Here is a 17,281-nt window from a genome sequence, read left to right on the forward strand (position 1 = left end):
CATCACATGGCAGAAACGGCATTTGCTTCCCCATAGACTGATTTTGAGTGATGTCTAAACCATCTGCCAGTTATGAGTAACCAACTACTAAAACTGGATGAAGTAGAGATGAAAAGCAAAGTCGGACCTTATCATTGGCTGAAGCACAAATTTAAGTAAAGGTCACTCAGAAACAGGGAGAAGAACAGTTACCTTAATATCTTAGGAAGCAGATAACATAGAATACATTAATAGTTTTATATATGGCAGTAGATAATTGCTAGGCCTAATTATAAAACAGTGCCAACTCATTTTATAACATGCAAAGAGAAAACATTGGACAGTAAGCATAGCCTGTTGGTTCACCTATAGTACTTCTGCCACACTACAGAAAGAATGTTGTTCATATGTGAAGTGATAACAGAGCCATGAATTTATCCCTGCCATTGGTGGAAAGGAAGTGTTTCCTGTCTCTTTGGTATCTGCAGTGACTGTCTTGCATAAGGCAGTCTATCTAAAACATGTGAGTTGATGACATCCACTCACAGCTGGATTCTTGATAACCAGATGTCACGGGTTACCTAGATTTACATATGCCTGTGACAGGGGCAGCCACGAACAGAGCAGTAGGTGTATAGTGCAGAGCTCTGGATGGGTATTATCAGTTTTCTGTTCCTATCAATGAAGTCTAGTATGAGATTATTATTATTTTTTTTTAAGTAACTTCAAAAAACACAAACAAGTTTATAGAAAAGGAAACAAGTTGCTGCCCATAAATCTGAGATTCAAAGTTAACTTTCATCAAAAGCATGGCTAGCTAAGTTTCAGTTAGTACTGATGTCCTTTCTTAAATATAAAGAAACATAAATAGAAAAGCTAACCATTAGTCGTCCTTTGTTTCAGGAACCAGGTTACCAGCTTACAGCAAAGTCAGTTCTAATCCTCCATCAGCAGTGGAAACAGGAGGGACAAAGGGAATACTATTTGCCAAATAAGTCTATCAGCTGGTATGTGAGGAAGTGTGGCTTCTGGTTGAAGGAAGTACTTATGTCTTAAGCCATAGAACAAAGGCTGCAGTAGTGCAGCAAGAAGCAGTTCAAATGGATGTAACACACTGGCACATTAGCCCACACAGAAATCCACATCCCACTATTTAAACTGACCTTAAAAACAAAGGGGCCACACTAGTTACATATCTAATATTTCTTTTCCAGTATGCAAGCAGAAACATATTAGCAAGATTGTACCACCTGTCTATTTTTCATCTAAATCACATCTGCTGCACCTGCGTAAGCTAAAATCACATTTTAGATTAGGGGAAAAATAAGGTATAGTTTAAAATGCAGTTTCTGCATCAGATGATTCATATAAAACAAACCAAATTACACACTGCAGTCTGTACATGTCTGTTGTGAAGGACGGGTCACAATACTGCTGCATTCACACTTTAATCTGGTGTGGGGATGTTCAGATTTATTTAGAATTAGTTGCATAAGAGGCATAATCAAATTACTTTGTCATTTAAAAATAAGTGGTAAGTTTACTTCCTTAATTAGTCCTCTCCCACTTTAGAGCACATGGAGCAAGGCAGTGCAGACTATTTACAGTCATTAGCTAATGTGCTTTTGGTATGCCCCTTGTGCAAGAGAATCCACATTTCCACACTGGAAATTGCTTTATAATTGTAGGTGTGTAGCTAAATCCCATGGAGATCTATCCAGAGCCTGAATACATGTGTCTGCTGTTGACACAAATATTAAAAGCTATTAAAAAAAGGAAGCAGATATGCTATACTTTATCTGCTATAGTGTCAGTAGTGATTGACGTTATTAATTGCTTATTGATTTAATCTTCACATCTCAATGTTGAAAGCGCTTGCTCTGAAGGTTACCTCAAGACAGAGAAGTTACATTTATTACAAGCAGAGACATTCATTCTGTTTTTAGCCTAAGTTTCACTTACTCCAGCTGCCCTGGCTGCTGTCATGAAAGCTAAGGCCGTTTCACTGAAGAAAGAAAAGATCTATTGTTTTTTTAATAGAAAATGCACAGATATGTTTCCTTATATTCAAGTACTGTACATTTATAGTTGAGGTACCTCACAACCACAGCTCGTTTTTCCCCAGGTCAGTAAGCAACCACATGTATTTTTTTTTCCTCTTTAAGGTTTTTGTTTGGTTGGTTGGTTTTAAGTTTAAATAAGGTTCTAATTTATTTGCTTGAATTTCTGCTTCTGTCTCCTATTCTTTGCACCAGAAGAACGAGATTAGCCAGAAAGAATAATGCTCAAAGCAGTGGCAGAAATCACAGCTTTCCTTGGGAAGAAGTCTCCACGTATTTATGCCTTTTATAAAAAGCTTCCCTTATCTGTTACAACTGTCTGGAAACACAACTTGCAAATCCACCAAATACTGTGATCAAGAAGCAAGCAGACTTGCAGCTGATTCCTCAGCCCGCCTACTGGTTTTTCAGAGCACTCCATCTTGTTCTGTGAAAGATTTTAAAGGTCTTTTGTAGCTCAGTCTGCTCCCACACTGTTACTTAAAAGAGACAATTATAAAGGAGTTGGCTCTGTTTACATACTGAATACCTAGAGCTCTGCCCTCTGGCCATTTTCTGCACTACAGTGAAGCAGCTCTGAATTACGTTAATTGTATATAGGACCATTTCAGTCAAATTTGTTTTGCAGAGTTCATTCTTTTAGCACAAGGGTTATGTGTGAGCAGTAGAAGAGTCCTAGTAGCAATACCTGCCTCTGGCGAGTATTTTGTATTTAAGGTAACTCCATACATTAAGTTTGCTTTGACTCCCACTTCTAAAGGTCTGTCATTCTCTTAATTTTGCTAAGCTTTCTCCATCAGGCCGATACCCAGTGCAAAAAAATAAAAATAATAAAAATCCTCAATGAAAACTCCATGTCTCAGAGCTTCATATGTAACACAAGCCTCTACCTTTCTGTGTGTAGGGAAGACTGCAACATATGCTACTCTGAAAAGAATCAAAAGCCCTCAGAGCTGATTTGTTTGATGCTAGCACGACTTCAGGGACATTGGATTCAATAATTCAGTAATAAGGGGAGAACACATTAGGCAAACCAGTAGGAAAATGAACCATCTCGATGCAGGGTTTGGTTGGTTCACAAACACACTGAATGTTAAAAATTAACACCTAGTGTGTTGTTTAAAGCAGAGACTCATAGGACAGAAGAGAAAGAGAGAGGCAGTGGTACAATTAATAACTGCCTGCACAGGGCAACCAGTTTCATATGGTCATTTGGCATCTTCCTGGTGTTTTGCATTTTCACATTTGTTCCATGCGGATCTTGGCCATATTCCTGCTCCACAAAACAGCAACCCTTCACTTTTCTCATTCAACTTCTGGTGATGCTCTTTATTTCTCCCATCTCAGACTGCTCAACCAACAACAGAATCACAGAATGACCTGCGTTGGAAGGGACCTCAAGGATCATGAAGTTCCAACCCCCTGCCCGGCAGGGCCACCAAACTTCCACATTTACTAGATCAGGTTGCCCTGGGCCCCATCCAATCTGCCTTCTTTTCCTCAAGTAGCTCCAAGCACAACACACCAGAGCTACTCTACACAAACATCACCACTGTTCAAATGGGCCTAAAACAAAACCAGACAACCTTGCCTATCTGTGTCTCAAGCTCCTGCTTTCAGTAACGTCTTTATTGCACAAGAACTTAATAGCTCAAATCCTGCTTCCCACGGTCCTCAGTGCCAGAACTACAGGCACTTAGAAACACTCAAACCACGTCTTTTCTTACTAACTTGCTCCTTATCTAAGTGAGTGTGCATTCCACAGGGGGCATAGCAAGAGCCCACACAGAATCACGCCACCACTCAAGGAGGAACAGGGCCACTGCTGTACACACTTACCTCTGCTACACACAGGCTGATGTCCTTACTCAGCAAGCCCAGGTGCTTGTGATTCCCTATTTCTGAGAGCAGTGCCACCAGATAAACTATGGCACTCCTGAATTTAGAAAGCTGTTTTATGTCTTTGTGCCATGCTTCCACACCTCCACACACCGGCTGAGAACGGCCACAGGAATAAAACTCAGGTTACAGAGCACTTTCTCTGTTGGAAATACTTAGCAAGGAAACCCACAGGCATTACTCATTATAAACCTTTCCCACAGACAAAACACAACGAGTACCAACATGTAGTCTTGCACCTTTGCGTGTTCTAATGGAACTTCATAGCAGAGGACTGTGCTCAAGAACCAGCATATGAAAAGACATATCCCTGCTTAGCTGTTCTGTGTAAGCATTTTAAATTTAACACACAATACCACACATTGCGTACCACAAGGTTCCACCTTCCACTGCACACATCCCTGATGGGCACAGATGGGAGATCAAATTGATTATTACAGTCCCAAGAGTGTGTGGCAACCTTATTTTAGTGATTGTGTTAAGTGTGGCTTTCTCACCCATAAAAGGAAATAGAAGTATCTATATAAAGTATCTATATAAGTATTTTCTTGAGAAAAATACAGTGAAAAAATATGTTTTTTCATTTCCTTTGAAGCCAAAAGCCACCTAAAATAGATGAACATTCCAAAAACACCAAAGCTAAACACACATATTCTGTTTTGTTTTTCTTAATATTTTCAATTTCCTAGATTTGTTTGGGTTATGAAAGCTCCTAAACACAAGTTATGTAAATTACCTAAGCTACGTTTTTGTTTTGCAACAACAAAAATGAGTTAATTATCATGTTACCTGTAGTCTTCTAAAGTCATGCTAATGAAAACACTAATCAGAGATTGCAGTCGCTTAACATTTTGGTCCTGATCTGTTGTAGATATGTAGCATTGAGCAATCAGATTTGTAACTTTATTGTGATGCAATATGTACGAGAGTGAATTCATTCAGTTCCTAATGAAATGTGATTTGGGGACTCTTGCTCCACCTGGGAGATAATTAGGGCTGATCACAGAAGGGTGTAGGAAAAGGCTGGGAAATACTTAAAGCTCATTTTGTAGTCTTTTTGAGCTCTTAGGAAATGAGTGATTCTTGTAAAGCAGCAGCCTGAAGATTTCTGCATATGCAAAGGAGGTAATGATAAAAGTTTTTAACTTAGTTGCAAATAACGTGGTTATATTAACTTTGACAAAAGACTACTTTAATAAATCTTTCTCCTTTAGAGCTTTTTGAAGTAAAAGTCTAATGAAAAAGAAAGCACGTAGCTTGATGCTCAGGCAGTTTCAAGGTGAAGGTTAACTAAGCAAGTGGCTGTAGTTCAGCCTTGTACAACCTGCTGTGTGTGATGTCTGTGAACCTGAAATGATGTTTTTGATAGCTGCTTGTGAGCACAGCAAGTAATTCCATGCAGTATACCCTGAACAAGGGATGGTCTGAAAGGTAGTTCCTATTCCTATAGTAAAAACAAAGCAGAGTATTTTCTCCTCTGAAGTTATAGTAATAGCTCCATGAAAATCATTAAAAAAAGAGCTGTCTGAGCATCTAAAATAACAACTGGGTCAAAAATAAATACATAAATTAGAGTCCACCCTCATAGCAGTGCTTCAAAAGCACCTAAAAGTAGAAATTAGGCCAGGATTTCAAGGGTATCTGTCAATATGTGTTGCCAGCTGAAAAAAATTACTTGCCATACACCTGCCTCTTGATTGGAGCATTACTGCAGTTCAGCTCTAGAACAGATTCCTGCTTAAAGCATTTCTGTGTGGCAAAGCTTCTCCCTTTTCTTCTCCTTTCCTTGATGAGGGTGATTTCGGTCTCTTAATGGAGATTTGCTGCCTGCAGACAACAGCTCTTAAAAACCAGCAGTTCCTCTGGAACCACAAGTCTCCAGGCTCAGCAATTGGAAGGTGGGGAGGTCTATCAATGGGGACTGGAGAACATCACCTCAGATATAGCAAAGTGCTAGAGAGAATGTTGGGTTTGTATTTTCCATGCCTGCTGTTTATTCAGTGGACATTCAGTCACTTCTGTAAAAAGAAAGCCATTGCCTTCTATGTTTGACCAGAAGTTTGAATACCTAAATTTCAACTGCAAACTGATAGTATGTTTGTGTGCTGATGGGTTTTTAATCAGTTTTTTTGCAGAATATGTTTGCAATAATTATATTACCGGTGACAGATGATGGATTTTGTTGTGTAAGTGCTAGATTTTTTTGGTTTGGCTGGTTTGGTGTTGAGAGTGTTGGAAACAGTGGGTTTTCTTTTTTCCCCTTCTTTTCTTTTTTGTTTCCTTGAGTAATTTTTGTGGTTGTAAGATGCTGGGCTTGAAGTGCTATTAACATCAAGGTGTTTGGAAACACTTCAGTGCAATGCAAATCTATGCGTTTTATTCAAGTATGTAATACAGGTCTGGAATAAGGAATCATAAGAATTCATAAGCCAGCAAACCCCAAGCTTAAACTCAGGTCTGACATCTTTTCTAATGAGGTTATCTCCTTATCCTGTTCCTTTGGAAATTATTTTAATTCTGTCTTTGACTTAAGGTCAGAAAAAAACCTATTGTGAGACCTACTTGTAATAGAAGTTAATTGTCATGGTTCTTCCCCATGTTAGTCAAGGAATAGATATAAATGTGGTTTTGTTAACCTTTTAAAGCAACACCACCTAATTGATATTTTTTAAATAAATAACTCATGCAGAGTGTGTCTTAGCCCTTTCTGAGATACTAACCCAGACTAATGGCACTGCAGGAGTGGCACCATATCCAATCAGGTGCTGAAGCTGCACTTCTGCTCTTTGTCGGGGCTGGTCCTTATTACAGAAATACCTGATGACTCCTTTCTGTAGGGAGCACAGTGAAGGTCCCAGTGCCTCCTGTCAGTGGATTAGCCAGCAGGAACAAGGCTCAGTGCTCTCTAGAGCCTGAGGATGCTCAAAGTCATGCTCCTGATCTTTGGAGATGATGTTGGCCAAAGACACTGTCCCTTATTCCTGCTGAGTAAACACCACTGCACAGAAACTAATTCCAAATCTCAGGCCAGAAAGAGGGAGAAATTAATCATCAGCACAAGTTACCATATTCTTCAGTGGATAAAACCTGTTTTTTTGTGTTTTTTTGTGAGTTTTTTTTTTTTTTCTCTACTTCAGAAATCATTTTCTGCTGAAGCCCATTGGGAGTTTTAACACCAGAGATCAGATGTGGGAGTCCAGCCCATAGCCATGGGTCAAAAGCAGCAAATCTAAGCTGTATGGTACACCAGCAGTCTGCAGCTTCTCAGCTACACTTTATATGAAGATTATTTCTTCTGCATACATTTATCCTGACTTTTAAAGGAAAACAAGGAAGCCTACTCAGCTCTAAGAGCAAAGAGGCCAAATGGAGATTGCCTGCTGAGTGCAGCTGATTGAGTGGCATGATGACAGCTGCTGTACTCAGGCCTATGCATTTTCTCAATGAAGTGTTGACTTGTGTTTTCCATCAAGGATAGGGGTGGAGATGGAGTTACAGCCAAAGTACTTGGCTAGAGGCTATCCCTGGCCCAGTGCATACACCTGCACACATGTACACAGATGGCGTTACGCTAAGGCTTAATTGGCAGCTAGAATTGGGTTTAGTTCTGGGAGACTCAGTTCTCAACAAAAGCCCAAGGACCTGTGTTTTCCTACCTGGGAAAGGGATTATCTGTCCAGTCCTATCAGCTACATTGACCTGTGAGTCAGATGGACTGTTTGGCTGAGCCGTTTCAGAGGATGAGGACAAAAAAGAAAAGAAAGTAGAACTGGAGGGAAAAAAAAAAAAAACAACAACAAAAAAGCTGCTTCTTCCTTGAGGTTTTCATGAAAGATCTTAGAAATGCTGTTCTTACAGTCTATGGACTGTTGGTGGAACTGACGCTCTGAAAGTCTTTCTCCTTATTAGGGTTCAGTTTAACTCTTCTGGAGCACACCAAAATAATTTAAGTTGGATGAGATCTCTGGAGGCCATCTGGTCCAACCTCTGCTCATGCTTCGCTAAACCACAGAGCCAGGTCAGGCAGGGTGCTCAGGCCCTTTCCCTGTTGAAGTCCAGACATTCAGTCCCCTCCCTGAACAGCCTAATGCAGTGCTCCCTGTTCTTCCTGTGGGAGATTTAGATCAGGGCAGTGTCATTTTTTTCTGTTTTTTTTTTCCTGGGTTTCTAGTCTTAGACCATCAGGATTATACTTGATTTAATGATATGACAATGCTTTCCCTATGAGACGTAAATTTAATTATAGCTTTCGTTTTAACTACGATTTCTGTTGAAGGATAACTGCAAGCTCTACGTAGCAATGCACAGTCACCTGGGATTGAGCAAGGTGCCCCTCAGCACTGGATGTCAGTGCAAGTGCTGGCAACTTACTACATGCCATAATGTGCTGTCCCACCCCCACCCACCTTCTGATGCACTGGATCAAGTAGGTTGAGTCCTAACACTGTGCTGAGTGAGGGCAGTGCCAGGCAAGATGGAACAATCTTTTGTAGGCCTTTTCTTGACCCTCACAACCAGCAAGGGAAAAAACAAACAAGCAGACAAAAACCATAAAAAGCATGCTAAGAAGTACTCGAATACGCCTTGTTGTTTTGTCACAAAGGGAGATAGAACCACATCTATTTCATGTCATTATGATTTAAACTACAGAGTTCCCACTTGGCTCGTGTCCTGAGCTGTAATTTTCATGGCTGGCTATGAGTGAAAGTGGGTATTCAGGCAGGCCTAGTGTAACCTATCTTCCTAGATATCCTCTCATGTAAAAACCCATAGAAGCAGTGAATACTTCAGTCGTAATCACTGTACCTAAATGCCTAATCTTGGACTATTGATACCACCCCATCTATTGTACAGATTAAGGATTGTATATTAATTTATTCAGTGAAGACTTGCAGAAGAGTAAATGACAGTGATCAAAAAGGCTTTCTATAACTTGTGCAATACTTCTTTCTCTGACAGCAGTTCAACTCATGATGGAGGAGCAAAATGTTACCACAGAAGTCCCAGCAGCCCTAAAGCGCCTGGCCAAGTACATAGTGAGGGGTTTCTATGGAGTAGAGTACTCCCTGGCTGTGGATGTACTGACCCGCTACCCCTGTGTGAAAGAGGATGACTTGTTAGAGCTGCTCAAGTACGAACGCAAGCAGCTGCGCACTGTTCTCAACACACTCAAGGCAGATAAGTTTGTGAAGATGCGTATACGATTTGAAACAGGGCCTAATGGGAAGAGCACAAGGCACAACTACTATTACATCAATTATAAGGTGCTGGTGGATGTGACAAAATACAAACTGGACCACGTACGGCGGAAGATAGAAGCAGATGAGCGGGATTCAACTACCAGGGCCTCTTTTAAATGTCCATCTTGTTCAAGCACATACACAGACCTGGAAGTCAATCAACTCTTTGATGTATTTACAGGTGTGTTTAATTTCTTACTTGATTTTTATCTTGAAGAATAATTGTGATAACATTAAATTGGCTCTTGTGGGATCTTTTGTTAGGGTTTACTTCTTGTTTGCTGATGGGACAAGTGCCCAGGACAGGAGAAAGAGCTGGGAAATGAGAGTAGAAGGAAAAGCTCTCCTTGTAGAACAGGCCAAACAAGAGGGAAAATAATCCTGAGTGTAAGAGCCAGAGCTGGGAATCAGGTATAGGCTTAAACTTGCTAGGAATGAGACAATCTAACTGGGTTATGCCTACTCGTTTGTCTTTAGTCCCGTTTTCTCATATGAAAATGAATACATATTTATGTTACTCTGCTCCAAATTTAAGTTAATCTTTGTGTCTTCTGTCTTCCTGATGGAAGAGCTGGACAAGATGGATAAAGCACTTTGCAGTCACGCACTGTAATAACCACAACAAAGACTGTCAGCAAAGGAGAGGTGTTCTGCCACTCCTGTACCAGAAACAGAGATGTTCAGGCTCCAAGTATCCATAGCAGAAGTTACATCAGAGTCCAGGGGTTTTTCTTCTTTAAAATCAAAATAACTGGAGAACACTTGTTCAAAATGATATAAAGTGGAATTGTATTGCAACATATTACTCTAAATGTAGCTATGATGCTAATATCTGGGTTGTGGCACCTTGAAAGGATGCCAAAGCCAGTGAGAATGATCGATGCTTTATAGTGACTAACTTGAAACTTCAAAGGTGAGGTTAGCATGCCATCACTTGGGAAATTATCGCCTTGTCCTCAACCTAGGGACTGTGATGTGCTATTGAAATGCAAACGTGAAGGCTGGTGATTATTTAATTTAGACACAAATGTTTTTGAACTGTGAAACTTTGAACTAAAACCAGCAGATGCTCTTTATACTTGCAACGTCTTTTCGTATGTTTGTGAACTCAGAAACTAAGATCAGAAAAGAAGGAGAAAAGCCCACGTTTGTATCTAATGCTACTCTACGCCTAACCAACCTACGTTTTCCCCCCCAGTACAAGTACTTCTGTTTTGCTCAACTAGCATGAGAATAGTCTCTCTCCACCCCCCAAAAAAGCAAGCGTATGTTTGGAACTTGAATTCCTTTGAATGAAATGAACAAATGCAAAAACTCTAGCAAAGTTGAGAGTATTTTGAAAACTGTGCAGGTAGGATTTCTCAACCAGTTACTGCTTATCTTTTGCATTCTATGAACATGAATTTTATTTTTTTTCCAATTTTGACAATGTTGCAGAGACTTTCCGCTGTACTTACTGCAATACTGAAGTAGAGGAAGATGCCTCAGCACTGCCTCCGCATGATGCTCGAACCTTGCTAGCAAAATTCAATGAGCAGATGGAACCTATCTTTGTGCTACTGCGTGAGACGGAAGATACTGTTCTGCCACATGACTTGTTGGAACCTCAGCCAACAGCAATCCCAGGGATATCGGAAAGGTATAAATATCACTCTCCCGTATCCTAATAATACAAGCCTCTCCAACAACTTTCCAGTTGTACCATCTTTGACATACTTAATCTAGAGGCTGCTTTATTTTGCCTTCTTCACTACTGTCTACTGTACATGAAACTCTTTAACGAAGAAGGCTGTATTATCTATGATATTCTAAATTGTTTTAAATTTACAGATCTATTTTTGTTACTTTATTTAAGGAATTATTTTCTGGAGTTCTCCTTTGGTGACTGTAGTTCACAGCTTTTCCTGGGATAAAGTAATGTTACTCTATGCTTTATTTAGAGATGCATTACTGAAGAAATTATGCAAACAAAAATCAGTGGTTCAGGACCACTTGCCTCTGTTATGAGGTAAGGGGGAATGAAAATTAATTAAAACTAGAGAGAACCTGTTAAATCTAGGCAGCTAGTAAGCTTGTTTCTTCCTATTATTATTTTCTATTTGGTTGGTTTGAATGGGAAGTGGAGGTCTTGCTTGTACTTCATCTATCCAAAACTAATAACTTGTCATTCAGCTTTGACCAGGAGGTATGTTCAGGCATGCTGGAACCTTGCAGTAGACCTGAAAAATGGGCCACCAAAAATTCCTCTTCTGGCAGTCTGTATAGTCAGCACTTAACTATTGATGTCCAAGATTCTGAGCACAAGAAGAAAAAGAAAGAAAAAGCAACTAAAGAGCAACCTATCTGGATGTCAGAGAGCACTGTGGAAGGAGCAACAACAGCCAGCATCAATAATGCTGGTAAGTTTTGAGCACTGACAAATAACTCAGCAGTTTTACAACAACTAAATGTAGCTTTTCTATTGAAAATGATGTGATATTGGTTCATAATATACAATAACCCTCCAATTCTGGTCTAGTGACTATCAAAACTTAGTTTCTGGAAATCATTCTTTAAACTAGTTTAGACAATAAACCTAAAGCCAGAAGTTAATAACTATGTCCTGAAATGTTCTGACTCTAATCAGGCAGTAATGCCAGTACTGACTTATAAAGCAGAAAGTTCTTCAAAATGCCTGCATTTCAGATAATGCTGAACAAAATAGGGAAAAATATTTCACTTATATTTCACTATTCATAACTCTAATGTATTGTGTATTAGGAACAAATGCTTCTGAAGAAGCAGAAGAAACTGTTAAAGAAACTGTTAAAGAAACAGTCACTGAGAAAGAAATCATCAAGACTCTTCTCATCCATGAATCCATGAAGTCACTGTCCAGCACAGACTACGCTCCTGATGTCAAAAGCAAATTACCTGAATCAGGCAGTGACATGGAGTCCGAAAATACCAAGTGCTCAGGTACAGTAATAACAAAATTAGCAGGCAGCAAGCTTGAACAAGAGGAAGAGCAAGAAGCACTAGATCCTATTTTAATGGTAGCTGGTCAACCTTACTCATATAGTGAAATTAGTGAAAATCCAGAGCTTGTGTCTCTCATGACAAATGAAGAGAGAGAAGCTTATATAAAAGTAGGACAAGAAATGTTCCAGTCTGTGTTTGAGTAAATACTATTGCACTGATTTATACGTGCTTGTATGGAATGTATGAAGTTTTCTTTTGGATTAAGACAAAGTTAGCTTGATCATTTAACTTATGATCTTAAATTTACCATTGATGAGTTATGTTTTGTTTGAATACTTTCTGTTAGCAAGATTGTAAAGTAAATATTAGCTGTAGGAGGTAACTACAGATCAAAACACTAGTATTGCAGCAAAAGGAGCCCAAAGTTACTATGTGTTTTCTGTTGTTCTAATGCTTAGATTTTTGTGAATGCTGTAATCGGTAATTCTGGAGCATAAATAATTTCAAAGTGCAAGTGAATATTGTGATCTGATTAAAATGAAGTTTCAAAATCAAACCTTCCTCCTGGAATTTGCAAAAGTGAGTCAAATCACAACAGGGCTTGGTTTCACTCTGTATCAGTATGTTCTATATATTGGCTTGCAGGTCATTCTGTATGCAGAGCAATTTCCCTCAATGCAAAGAGCTACTACTAAATTTTGTTAGTGAAAGAAGAAAATCAGTTATGGTATTTTCATCTCAAAAATAACAAAATGGGGAAAAAAAAAAACAACTAAAAAATGTTTTTTGCTTATTGTTCTGTACAACCGTTCCTAAAGGGATGAACAGCACAATGAAATTCAGAATCACAGACAGTTTCAAAAAATGTCTGTTCCCATTTCATTGTTATTTCCTTAAAGAAGGCTGTATAGCAGGCATGAACTGCAAGACAGCCATTTAGCCACCCCAGCAGTTGCCTTCCACACTTTTTTCCCCTCAAGATGCCTACAGTGGGTAGTGTACTGTAATATTCATGTTGGTCCAGCCTGCTATGCAAGCAGTTTGTCAAGAAGAAATTTCCATTAATGTTCTTCTGCACACATTTGAAGTGAGATTCTTTCCAATACTACTGGAAAGAAAGACATTGTACTTCAAATTAAGGTTCTGTAACCAAGATTTCCTTCAGCAATTACAACTCACAGAACAAACACCATAATACAACTGACTTCTGCTAAGCTATATACACAAGTCACTCTCATATCTGTAATCAGTATACAAGAAAGAATTTTTCACTAATGATTTGTTTCAAGTTGGCCTATTATTTCTTATGGTTGGTTATTATTGTACTACCCCTTTGTCTCAGTAAGTGTTCATAATCTTCATAGAATCCAATCAGTTTTTGCTCAAAATTTCATCACCAGAGGTAGGGCAAATCCATCAAAATGTTTTATTCATATGTAGTATTATTGAATGCTCACTCTGGAATGGTTTGTATTCATGATGTTGCCTGAGCTTAACATTTTTTGTGTAAATGATATTTTGCCTTAAATAAGGTTACTTCCTCTTTTAGGTTTACCAATTCTGGCATTCATTTAGCTCACAAGCTTTCATTTTGTTTCATTTTCACCAGCTTGAAATGTCGCAGTGTACTTCGCTTGTCCTCTACATGCAGCATCACAGTGACTTTAAAGCCTGCAATGCAACTAAATTGTCTTTAAACCTTTTAATATGTATAACTTTGCTTTTACAATCACCTCTTATCTCTGACCTGTCATTTCAAAATCCAATCTTAAAAGCTGAGGCTCAAAATAAAAAAAAATAATGAAAAGGGAAATCACAGTAGAATTACACTCATTTTATTCAAACTTCATGCTACTTTGGGTATATTTAAGCTTCACTATTACTAAACTGTCTTCCATACTGTATAGCCATACTAAGAAGGAAGCAAATTCTGAACTTGAGGTAATCATTACATACTTGACTGCCTTGAAAACAGCTTGCCCTAGCAAATAGTGAACCGGATTTTTATGTAATGCAGTAAATATACTAGATAAACTATTTCTTGCTCAACTTTGACTTCCTGTTAATAGGAATTCTCATATAAATAGGAATATGAAAGAGCAAATACAATTTTTATTCTGATTTAGCTTTCAATTTACTTTCCTATATCCCTAATTCTGCCTTTGCCATGAGATTTTATTAGGTGCCACCTAGATCTTTTCTTTTTTGTTTTTTAAATACACAGTAACTTTAATAGAAATTTTCTATATGCCTTCCTTTTGACATCCAAAACCATTCAAAAAGTTAAATACTTAAGGAAAGAATTTTACAAGTATTCACTTACAGCATTTTAAATGTTGCACATGAAAGGATATTAAAATTTTCAGCCAAGTTTATCCTGTTTCATATTGAAAAGTATAGAACTGGAACTAATTATAATAATTAAAAAAAAAGATGCTTTCTGCAATTAACAACAAAACAGGGTATCTGCTTTGCCTCAGACAAATGTGCTGGCTGGAATTAATTCCAAAGACTGAAGTAATGAACTAGAGTAATTATTACAGGCCTGCTATACTTAAGCTATAAGGGCAAGGAGGAGATACAGACTGTCTACAAGTTGTGCTTGTAGAAGACTGAAAAACTGAGAGACAAGAGTTTCTTTTCCCAGGAAAATTAACAGCATTTCTCTGAACAGGACCAGCAAACTGTAAACACACCAACACTTGAGTCATTTAGCTTCCAAAAAACTCCTTGTATCGTTTTATAAGCCTGAGGAAATTTTTCCAAAAGACAAATTTACAGACAAGTTCAAACTTTATTTAAAACTACAACTTTGAACAAGTTTTTAAAATTACTAAACAAGTCACATTAAAAAAGATTAAGACAGAAAAAGAACAGTGCAGCAAAACCGAATAAAAGAAAGTTCAGTTCCAGCTGTTCAAGCTGCCACAGGCAGAAGTTAGCCTACCTATTCTAAGAGGCAGTGTGTCAAAAACTATTTTACATTTTTATACACTTCCAGAATTTGTGAAATTAGTGCTGTTTTTCCATATGCATTTGTATACAGAGAGTTTACATATGCAGGCATCTTCAGATTATTCTCATGCACTCTGAGCTCCAAAGGTTTCTGTAAAATAAAGATTATTTTGTCATTATTGTCTAGCAGTTAACAATGCATCAGACAGAACCCTAACCACAGTTCATCTCAATAAGGAATGTGATTAATAACAGATACAAGAAATATTTGATCCTTGCCTCTTCTTCATGAATACTTTAAATCATGGCCTACTTAAAAAAAAAAAAAAAGCTACAGATATATCCCACTTTCACCAATAAACACTGTCTTAGTTGCTAGCTACAGATTTTCTGTAGCATGGTGTTCTTATTCAGACTGTCTCTGCATCAGGCTTCCACATTCATATTCACCAGATTGAAACAGTGGACTTCTCCTAGCACAGTCATGACAAGCAAAATGGTGACGGGCAGTTTATGAAATGGAAGATGCATCTTCACACTATTCTGGAAGACAATATGCTGTCACTACAACTGCAGTAGATAAATGCTTTTGTCAGCTAATATTGTTTGAGGAATTGGGATTAGCTTGAAGGCCTGGGCTTCTCTGATGTGGATAAGCCTGCGCTGAACTGTTGCACCTGTGTCAGATGTGCCATCAAAATAGACAACCCAAGAAGAATCAGACAGTATATATATGTATCTACATATACTATATAGAGAGACACACACTCCACAAAAATAAGTGCATGTTTTTCCCTTTTTGTGTTTTCCTTCTGCTTGAAATGAATATAGAGAGAATCTGCACCTCAACCCTCCTGCTGCTGACCAGACTCACAGAACATTTTGACATTGTGGTGGTAACTATCTCTGCATTCCTATAACAAACCCTTGCTTTTATTTTCTAATCTTTTTATTACTTCCCATCCCCAGGTCTAGATAACCAAAGCTTTTATAATAATAAATTGGCTGGGCAAATATTTGACTCTTTTCTGAGACTTACATCGGGTATCTATACATCACAATTCATCTCATCTCTGACTATTGGAATAATGCCATAACCTTTCACTATGTCAGTATCATATAAAAATAAATTGACTTATATTACCATAAAGTTTTTTAGCTGCAGAAGTAGTTTCATGGAAGTAACAATATTTACCGTCATCATACACATTAAGAGTTTTTCTAACTTGCAGTATTTCTTATAACAGAAATCATTTTATTTTACCTAAGGAGATATTCTGCTATTGTGTAAACTCTGTAGAACTTTTGTATTACAAAAAACACTGAACAATCTGTCAACAAGTTACATTGAGCATTACTGAATTAGATACTAGCAATTAAAATTTAAAACATTAAAGCCAAGCTTATAACAAGACATTTAAATGTTAATTTATAAGTTTTAAAACGTCTAAGTTACACTATGCATTTTAAACGTTAACTTTTTATGATGTTTAGTCAAAGAATCTAACAGGAATGTATGTAAGGGACAATGAAGGCAAAATCTGTTCATACCAATAGATTATTTTCTAATGTGTAATGATAAAAAAGGATACTCTATCAGCACCACAGTGATTTCTATGTTCAGTCAGTGATAACAAGATATGTAAACACTAAGGGTGTTAGGAATGTTTTCCCAACACGTGGAGATAATTTAGAAAATAATCCTTACCTGGTTCTTTCAGATTTTGACCATCTCCTACTAATTCTCGATCTTGCTCCCCACTTCCATCCAATAATTCATCTGACAAGTTGTTGGTTTGGGCCTCTGATGCTATTTTCTTCAGTAGATCTGCCTTTATAACAGGTAAAACAAAACTCAGTTCTGACTAACTCTTTTTGCTGTCCTGATAACCATAATGTAAAGGTATTTACATTACACACTTCTAAACCATAACCCAACAAAACTCAGCAAAATACCTCTGAATAGACTGCAAGTTTAAGGGGCAAGTCTTCAACTTTCACAAAGTCATCCTCATCAGATTTTTGACTTATATTTCCAGAACCAGCTTCCTGTTAATAAAAATAGTGACATTTAGTGACACTGTTTTATTTTTACTCAAAATAAAGATTTTAAGTAGTGCATCAAACAGAAACACACACATTAAATTTGCAGATGAAAAATGTACAGGACTGGAAACTACAAATAAT

The 17,281-nt window shown here is 37.9% G+C and overlaps 2 protein-coding genes across 54 annotated transcripts in view; one reads left to right on the top strand and one right to left on the bottom strand.

Moving 5' to 3' along the window:
* Nucleotides 1-4,961: 4,961 nt before the first annotated feature.
* On the top strand, nt 4,962-13,845 carry LOC107313709 (general transcription factor IIE subunit 1-like). Of its 4 annotated transcripts, XM_032444204.2 has the most exons (6): nt 8,570-8,645; nt 8,898-9,359; nt 10,616-10,817; nt 11,351-11,577; nt 11,939-12,136; nt 13,749-13,845. In XM_032444204.2, the coding sequence occupies exons 1-6, from the start codon at nt 8,636-8,638 to the stop codon at nt 13,751-13,753; spliced, it is 1,104 nt and encodes a 367-aa protein (XP_032300095.2). In that variant the 5' UTR covers nt 8,570-8,635; the 3' UTR covers nt 13,754-13,845. The 4 variants fall into 4 exon arrangements, with proteins under 4 accessions (XP_015717695.2, XP_032300095.2, XP_015717692.2 ...); XM_015862209.3 differs by lacking the exons at nt 8,570-8,645; nt 13,749-13,845 and adding an exon at nt 4,962-5,063 and having other exon boundaries at nt 11,939-12,479; XM_015862206.3 differs by lacking the exon at nt 13,749-13,845 and having other exon boundaries at nt 11,939-12,479.
* A 1,068-nt stretch (nt 13,846-14,913) lies between these two features.
* Nucleotides 14,914-17,281, bottom strand: part of PCM1 (pericentriolar material 1) — a 36,546-nt gene continuing 34,178 nt past the window's right edge. For 33 of the 50 annotated variants that reach the window (XM_085545337.1, XM_085545317.1, XM_085545334.1 and 30 more), the window contains 3 exons: nt 17,051-17,143; nt 16,803-16,926; nt 14,914-15,245 (listed from right to left, as the gene is read on the bottom strand). In XM_085545337.1, coding sequence (XP_085401463.1) covers nt 15,220-15,245; nt 16,803-16,926; nt 17,051-17,143 — 243 coding nt within the window. In that variant the 3' untranslated portion in view covers nt 14,914-15,219. Of the gene's footprint in view, nt 15,246-15,353; nt 15,407-16,802; nt 16,927-17,050; nt 17,144-17,281 lie in introns of all 50 variants that reach the window. The other 17 variants (XM_085545313.1, XM_085545300.1, XM_085545311.1 and 14 more) reach the window with 2 other exon arrangements.

This window comes from Coturnix japonica, chromosome 4 (genome assembly GCF_054131305.1).
Source record: "Coturnix japonica strain WE chromosome 4, WE-NBRP24, whole genome shotgun sequence".
NCBI classification, from domain to species: domain Eukaryota; kingdom Metazoa; phylum Chordata; class Aves; order Galliformes; family Phasianidae; genus Coturnix; species Coturnix japonica.